At 36.5% G+C, this 9,373-nt stretch overlaps 1 protein-coding gene across 7 annotated transcripts in view; it reads left to right on the plus strand.

The window, feature by feature from the left end:
• Window positions 1-5,542, plus strand: part of Dip2 (disco-interacting protein 2) — a 34,316-nt gene extending 28,774 nt beyond the window's left edge. For all 7 annotated transcript variants that reach the window (XM_071716521.1, XM_071716515.1, XM_071716517.1 and 4 more), the window contains one exon: window positions 57-5,542. In XM_071716521.1, the coding sequence (XP_071572622.1) occupies window positions 57-309 (253 nt within the window). In that variant the 3' untranslated portion in view covers window positions 310-5,542. The remainder of the gene's footprint in view (window positions 1-56) is intronic.
• The last annotated feature ends 3,831 nt before the right edge of the window (window positions 5,543-9,373 follow it).

The following is a 9,373-nucleotide window of genomic DNA, read 5'->3' on the forward strand; positions in this document are numbered from 1 at the left end:
GTATTGGCGATATTAGCTATTGATAATCGAACGTTGTTATTGTATTTTTCTTCCAGCGCTGTGTTCACATGGACCAACCTTCTAGTGGTAGTGGTAGAATTGGACGGTAGCGAAAGCGAGGCCCTCGATCTCGTGGCTTTGGTGACGAGCGCCGTGCTCGAGGAACACCATTTGGTGGTCGGTGTGGTAGTTGTAGTGGACCCCGGTGTGGTACCCATTAATTCGCGCGGTGAGAAGCAACGGATGCACTTGCGCGACGGCTTTCTCGCGGACCAGCTCGATCCTATCTACGTGGCGTACAATATGTGAACGAGTGTGCGAGAAAAAAGTTCTCACCCTCTCCGTATTCCGCCCTCCCCCTCGCCTACAGTTCTTATCCGATATATCGAGGCTGCAGTGGAACTTCATTCGCGAGGACAATTCGCGTCAAATATAATGATGAAGCAAGTAACTTTAGCAAGAGTTCTAACTTTCATCTGTTTTATTTGATTTCTTACGAGAGTTTTACCGAGCCATAAACACTACTTTAAAATTTCCAAATCCGGAATCTGTGGATTTGATTGTTAGATTGATAATTTCGTGAACTTTTATTTTTATAGATCTCTTTTCACAGATCCTTATCCTATGGAATACGTACTTACCGGCATCCGTTGTAATCCTCCATTGCCCTCTTATGAAGTGAATGCTCAGTTTACATTTTATTTTTTTAATTGCATGGATATATGACTCTATATAAAAGATATAAAAGCTGACTCTAAAACTTTCAAACTTTTCATTTACAACCTTCTAGATTATATTTGTATAGCTATTTTCTAATATTTTGTTAGTACAATTTTTTTAGATTAGACTTTGAAAGTGTTAGGTGTGATATATCTGAGCACGGCGCTCATGGCGAGAGTAAATACGTACAGTCAACATGATTATTGTCAAACCTAAGCTTACTGTGGTAGATCGATGTCTCATCCTCTTGTTCTTATAAGACTGTGTTAATCTGAGAAAACTATATGGTAATGCCGCACTAATATATAGTGACACACATACAAGTGCGGCGCGGCGCTCATACGAGAGCACTAACGTTCGTTTGCTGAACGAGGGCAATGGAGAGTTAATCAGTTATCTGCGCACAAGATTTGTTATTTTGGAATGAAAGATTGAAGTAAAAAATAAATGAACGAAAATAGCGTGATAAATGAAGTTCTACTGTATGTATGTATTAAGAAATGTTAATGCACTCCAGCAAATATTACTGGCAAAAGGTATGTATGTACAAAGTTGAAACACTTTTAAACTGCCACAAATCCTTGGAACTGATTAAATCGAAAAATCAGTATTACATACGTATATTATATACAATAAAAATCGATGACAAATCATACAATCGACGATAAATCGAATATAAATCGGTAAACATAAATTCGCAGCTTACTAATCGCTCCGGCTAATCGATATCCGGCGAAATTTTGTCGCGAAATATTCACTGCATCTTTCAATTGTCGACAGTTTTGTGATCTATTTCTACAATGTTGAAACTGCACAACGATTGTATTTAACTTCGCTCCATTCAATCGTTGTATTTGTAAAAATGAAGGATGCATGAAAATTTCGGCAGTATTAGGCGACACGCACAAAAAAATTACAGTTTTATACAATTCAAGCCAAAGTCTTTGTACGTTATATCGTAACACGCGCGTAACATACTGATGTACTTTTACATTAATAGTTACAATTTCGCCGCGCGAAACAGCCCCTCTCGTTGACGGAAACAACGAAAGATTTCGTCGCGAAGGCAATTTGACAATATTGTTCGTTTACAATCATCTTTTATGATTGTTAGTCATACGTATTTTTATGATTGAGTAGCAGTCGAATTTAATAATTATTCGGAATCTTGGTCGGGATTTTGATTCTCCCAAATTCTCCCAATTTTACCCGCACAAACGAATATAATTACTCGAACTAGCTCAAGCTCGCGTACAAGGATGTAGATATTCTGCGTAATATCGACTTTAGGGCTGTCATGTTTTTTTAATTTTTAATATTTATCAGAAAATTGGAAATGTTAATCAGACAGCATGGCCTACTACTTAGACATAAAGATAAAATTAGAGATGATTTTAGTAAAAAGAATAAAAATTAATGGAAAATTTAACCTAGGGAAAACTTGATGTTAACACTTTGTACAAAAAAAAACATTTGAACAATTTTATACACAGACTGATTAAACTCTTGCGGTAAAACAAGACTAGTGTAAGAGAGATTTCTCTCTCTCTCTCTCTCTCTGTCCTTTTTTTTAAATATTAAACGTTGTCTATAAAAGTGAGACATCAAGCCCGGAAGTCGATCGCGATTAATTTCTCTTACGACTTTCTTCTCTCGTGGATCTTTTTTACGAATCTGTACAGTTGTTGATAGCTCTTTAATTTAATATTTTTTTAAACATGACGATATATATTTGGTATGCGGCATATAACACGTATTGTTCTGACTATTACGAGACATCGCGATTACAATAATCACATGTGTATTTGTCGCGCTTGGAAGACTGGCATTAATTGTTGCGAATATTACCTTCTTGGAGAAACATTATTTTTCATTACCGATATCAATTGTTTATAAATGTTTCTGTTTTTTCATTAATAATTGTGTTGTCCGTTTCTTTTTGTTGTCAATTTTTAACTCGACCGAATTTAATTCACACGAAGGAAATAAGATTCGGGGAAAGAAAGATGAATTCTGCATCAATGCAGCGTCAACATATGTTTAAGAAAATTTGACATCCGTCGTCTGTGAGCTATTTTACGACGTTTACGTGAAAACGTGCGATTGAGCGTTCGCGAACAATTGCAAGTGTTTATCGGCGACAATTTCGTCAGTGCAATATACACACATGGCATAGTGATTTATAAGCGCTTGCGGAATATGATAACTAATCGTACCGAACTCTCGATGGCTGTACACAGGCGGCTTTTTTTGTAAATACGTAATATATGAGAAAGAGGCGTCTCTCTCTCTACCCGCATGCTTCCCTATTTCGCGAGCCATTCATTTCACTTTTCCTTTCTCGTTAATTTTTTCCCTCTCTTTCCTGTCTTTTCGTTGTTAAGCCATCGTGCCATGTTACCTTGCGTTACTTCCGCACTTTTACGCACGGAAAAATGCATGACCGTAAATAGCCGCATTTGCACAGGCTCGATTGCACTGATAACTCCATTAATTGACTGTCATTAGAGTTTTGTATCGTTTCTTTTTTTTTCTATTAAGTCCTAATTTATTATAACTACATGTTATCGCTATGATCATAATGTAAACGAAGAAAAAATACAACTTAATAGCACATCGTTATTCATCTTATCTTAGTCAACTATTTAATTATAATTGATCTCATCTTGCCCTTGATTGCATCACGATTTCTCACATACCCGGTGTACAGATGATTCTCCTCTCCGATCCTATTAGAAATTTGTAGATATTCTTAGCGAGTTTTTTAAAAGCATAAATTAGCCATGTGTGGTCAATTGACGTGTATTGGTACAATTGGCATTTAAATAACAACACGAATTTTTTATCAGATCACATTAAATGTGAAATAAACAACCACAAACTTCGTTCTTCACTTACTATAGCACGAAAAAGTTTTACAGAGTTTTCTCCTTTCTATAAAATTTGAATTCGACCATAAATTTCGAATTTTATAATGCAGATGCGTTATGGCGTTACCTCGAAATTCAGTAATCAACTTTTTATCTTTCCAAGCGAGGAACATTTTTCTCAAAAAGGGATTTATATGCGAGGATACAATTATGAAGTATTACTCATGGAATTAGAAGAGTCCAAACACTAATACTATGATATTTTCTAGAGCACCCGATGATTCTTTAGCGAAGATCTGGATTTTGAGGTATTTTTATCGAGCTTGTAATAATGTCAATCGATTTCTTTCTCCGTGCGTGGAAGAAATTATATAATACGCAGATTACCTCCCCCGAGGAAAGTAGAAATGTGCAATGAACGATTTTTACATTGAACGACAGGCGGCTGTTATTATAATTGTAATAATGTCGATTGTAACGACACAGGCAGAGTTGGATCTACAGATCTACTTGGATCCTTCGGTCCTCGACTTCATGGATTTGTGGTTATATAGGTATAATCACATTTAACCCTTTTGCGCGCGTGCGATTATATAAAGGAATGTTTTATAAGAACTTTGCAAGCAGGTATTTTAAAAAACCATAGATCGTAAATACAATCGTAGGCTATTAGAAGGCGAAAGGGTTAAGGATTCTCGCAGAGTCTCCTCGAGCTATTCTCATATCTGGAAGCATTCTATGAAGTATATCTGTATGTGTGATTAATCCATTAGCGCCCAAAATCTTTTTCACCTAAAATTTTGTAATAATTACAGGAAAGCGCCCTATTATGAGATAGGATCCTAATATGAGATGTCGGGGTTTTTTCATGATGGGTTCAACAGATGGGGCCTATATAGGGCCTTTTAGCTTAACATATCTCATATTAGGATCCTGTCTCATAATAGGGCATTTTCCTCTAGTAATTTGATCCAAAAGATGAGATATCGCACTAGAAGTAGAAGAGAAGGATTGAGAAACGAGGAGTATTTATCGTTATACGAATACCACTGGGCGTTAACGGATTGATTAATCTTACGATTTATATAAGATTGGAAATGTTATTTCTATCAAGTGCATTTAATTTTAGGGAAGAAACATCCTTAGTCGCGCTCAAAAGTAAAAGAAGCGATTTCGAACCTGGTCAAGATAAAGTATACACGATGCGATATATAAATAACCATTTATACTACGATGCATACAGATAATCGAACCGCAATTAATCACTATACAATCATTATGCAACTTGGAAAGGAGTTTTATATTAAAATGTTACGTGCCACTATATAATACCAATAACAATTTTGGTTGATTTTATACGTAATCGCTATGTTTTTATCCTACATCGGACGGTAGCATGACCGATGCACCAGAACGAGCTAGAGAAACTCCCCGATTAAAAAGGGTCCTCGCGTAGTCCTCCCAGCGCAGGTCGGAGTACATGCGTGCGTGCATGCGTGCGTACGAGGTGTTGCGTGTGTGAGAAACCTGGTTGTACTATGTATAAATGTCGATAATTAGTTAATAGGAATGTAGCATAGCGTGTCGGAACGTGTCGCGCGGTTGAGAAGGACGATAGAGTCGAGGAGAGGACCTGCAGCTAGCGTGTAGGACGCAGGGTCCGTCGATCCCCAATGCTCCAATCCTAGAAATCCGAATCTGGAGCCGCGATTTGCGGAATCGAAACCTGGACCAGCACGTGGTCTAAGGCTGTGTATATAAAATAACGCCCCCGCGTTAGAATTTATTAAGGTATAGTTTGTACGTTGAGCTATATATATATATTATATACATATTATATATATTATTATTATTATTATTATTATCATCACGAATAATATAACGGTCACTGTCTTTACCAAGCCGATACTATCATCATGCCTCATGTATCACATTAAACTGACGTATTAATACTCGCTTGTTCGTACCATACCCACGGCGCTCAGTCCTCAATCCTTAAACGATCCGTCATGCGTTCTCTCAGTCTGACGTCATACTCATCTCGGAACGTGAGCCATTCCGAAAAAATTCACGGCAAGAGGATATGAATTCAGTGATTCAGAAATACGAGACAGATATAGTAAGTCCTATCGGACGACTTTTGGAAGAATTTTTCAGAAACTATTTCCTATCTTCAAGGCAACACGGATGACAAAAGGTTTGAGATAAGATATTGTACCAAGGATATGATACTACAAAGCACATTTTGTTTGTTAGGGAATAATCTCGGAGAAAGAACTTTGCCCATTTTGGGCTAATCCGGGCCTAGTCATCAATCATATATTATTTTGTAGATCATAATGGTAGTATCAAAGAAAAAATAGCTGTTTTAGGTTCTCCCTGTTGGAAGCAGTTTTGACCTCCATTGATGTCATTTTATTCTCTATACTCTATGGCTCATCATCAGAGCTGTCCAAGATGACAAATACGTTACTATATGCTCAGAAGGATATTTGTATGTTATCAGAAAGGTATTTAGCATTTCAGATTTTTCCTAGTGATTTAGCATACCAAGGTATGATCGACATGGGCACAATATACCGAAAAATATTCAATATTTGTTTGTTACCGCCTTCACCATAAAGATCCCAAGTAGCAAAATGACGTCATAATGACGGTAAATTTTGGTCACAAAATGACCAATCAGACGTCCTAAATAGGTCTCGTGACGACATCATTTTCTGACGTCTTATTGACGGCAAAAATAGGTCCAATGTACGACATACCGGTTTCTATATATGTCTTGGAAACGCAAAAAGAAAACTTTAGGAGAGGCTGAAAACAAAAGCAAGAATTCTGGGAGTCATGTTCAACTATAAGACATAAAATCATCAATTAACTGCAAGCGTGGAAACATCGTGTAAGCATAGATAGATAACAAAATGAATACACCAACATTGATGAAGTTCTAACATTGACCGGCGGGTGTTTTGGATAGATAGTCCGAAATCCTTACGAAAATGGGTCAAGTTCTTTCGAGAATTTTAATAATCTAAGAAATTTTAGCAGTTGCGACATGGGGCGGCCCCCAGTCTAAAATGAAATCTACGGCAAATTTTTTGAGATATCGTGCAAAAATGTAATCAGGGTTGTTTCCCCGGGCGATATAAAATGCCGTGCGACGTATAAGCCACATCGTTACGTTGATCCCGAGGTTTGCATAAATGCATATGCAGCTTAGCAAAGCGGAGGGCACTCGGAATACTTGTTGCAAATGCATGCATACGCGATCGGCGGCATACGTCGTCCGGTAATCTACATATACCGGCTGATAGTGGCAAGATGACGAGTGGAAAAAATGGGACGAGCGGACCCGCGCGTGCGATGTATATTCATTAAAAAGCCCGCGCGAGGAGAATTCGACTTCGCGGCTCTTCCGCGCGAGACCGACCCAATTCGCCTGCCCGCCACCGAAGAAATCGGTACACACGTATATTTGCACACTGGAAAGTTATTGAAATAGCGTGGAAATGTGATCGCGCCGTGTCACGAACGCCGTCAGAACGTAAACGCGAGCTAGTTTCGAAGCGCGCTAAACGATACGACAATAAAACGGTTCGACGACAAAAAATATCCTCTTCATTCCACGTAGAAAAATATTCCACGCGGGGCTAGCTTCAGGAGTAGCAGGTAGCGTGTTCCCTTGTTTTCGACGGCACGCGGGGTGTGACACCCAAAAGAATCTACGCAGTGATTCAGATTTTCACGAGTCTTCTTCATCCGTGAATATAGTTTGCCCGGGAAAAATGTCTCAAATTTTTTAATATTATTAGTTAGAATTTTTATGAAAATTTTCAGACTTTTTCAGATTTTTTTTTATATAAATTGGAACATTTTTCAGAAAAATTCAGACGAAATAATAATGAAATATTTCAGATTTTTCCTGCCAACACATCTTTGTAGGAATCTGAATAAATATGACAAAATTCGTGCATATTATCAGAAATTCTTATACATATGGATATTGAAATATTCCGAACATCCTCATTTAATTATTTCTAAAAGTATCTTAGCAAAACTTCAGAAAATGCCCATGTTCCGATTTAGGTCAAAATTTGTAAGGTTCTTTTTAGATACAAAAGACGTATAAAAGCATTGGGCGGTGTGAGGTGAACCTCGCTTCACGTGAAAAGTTAAAAATCCAAGTGAAATCATTTTAACGTAATGAAACGTTCCGTTATAAATGAAAAATGGTGTGCGAGACATAAAAAAATTAAATATGAAAGAGATGTAAGACATAAAAAAAGAAAATGTAGAAAAATATTGAAAAAGTTGTTTAACTTTTGAATCGCAACAAATCCTTTTAGTATACTTCTTTTCGATTTAAAAGGAACCTATTTACGAACTTTGATCTAAATCAGAGCACGGGCGTTTTCGGAAGAATAGTCAAAATTTTACTTTTTTTTTTAGAATTTTTTATAAATCTAAAACATGAAAGAAATTCTTAGAAAAGGACCCCGCACAAAACCAATGGAAAAGTGGCCTCAGTCAAATTGGCTGAAGTTTTAGTATGATGAAATTCAGACTCTCCTGATCAAAAGTCTCAATGGCCGCAAGTTCAGAAAATAAACAGTTTCCGAGATTCTCTCTCTCTCTCTCTCTCTCTCTCTCTCTCTCTCTCTCTCTTTCTCGGTCTCAAAGTGTTGAAATCGACTATGATGGTTCATGAATGAAAAAGCCTAATAAATGCACGTATATCTTCAAACATCCTAACACTGTCTGATACATATCAGAAGAATCTTCAGACGTGTTGTAAAGCTTTGAAAATAGGGCTTTTTCATTTCAAAACTTCAGCCAATTTAACTGGGGCTACTTTTATCTATTGGTTTTGTGCGGGGTCCTTTCTGAACAAATATAAGTAATTTTTTCATCAGGGTGCGAATGAAACTTTCGAACGTATTTTCGGATGTTTCTGCATATTCTATATTATATGTAACGCATGTCCATATTGCGACTATTGATCTTTGAGTGAAGCAGTGTAATAGCAACATTTTATTTTATTCTATAGGGATATAAGCATAATGCACAATTCTTCCGCATTAAAGAATAGGAGCGTAAAGAAAAAATGACGATAAGACGGTGTAAAAAACCAACGCCGAAAGATATTGAAAAGATACATAGAAAGAAAAGAAGTCAGATCAAAACTTATATACTCGAATATACGCAATAATCTATAATCTTCTTATAAGAATTTCAGCTTTTTATTTCAACTTCTTTTTGGTTGAACTATATATAAAATGACTTCAAGCAAGTTTTCTTCGTTTAACGCGATATAATCTTATTTCAAAATTTCCACATTAAAACTATAAAGATATTTTCCAATCAAGAATATTCTTTTATTCTGTACGTAGAGAAAATGGAAGATACGCGGGAGAGGAGAAATAAGAGTGAAAACAAGAGGAGTGGATAGAAATTTTCATACATGTAAATACTGAAATATTCTTAAAATCTTTATCCAATTATTTCTGAAAGTATCTGAAAATGTTTACATATTTTTTTCAGAATCTTTCATAAATCTAAAACATGAGAAATTCTTAAAAAATTTCTGAGAAAATATGAGTAATTTTTCCACCAGGGTGTGAATGCAACTTTCGAACGTATTCTCGGATGTGTTCCCTGCTTATTTTATTACGACGCATATCCACATTGCGACTGTTGAACATTGAATGAATAGCAGTGTAATAGCAACATTTTATTTTATTCTAGGGATATATGCACATTCTTCCGCATGAAAGAATGGAAGC

This window comes from Temnothorax nylanderi, unplaced genomic scaffold (assembly GCF_030848795.1).
Source record: "Temnothorax nylanderi isolate EJ_2023f unplaced genomic scaffold, tnyl_v1.0 TNYL_tig0187_pilon, whole genome shotgun sequence".
Classification (NCBI taxonomy): domain Eukaryota; kingdom Metazoa; phylum Arthropoda; class Insecta; order Hymenoptera; family Formicidae; genus Temnothorax; species Temnothorax nylanderi.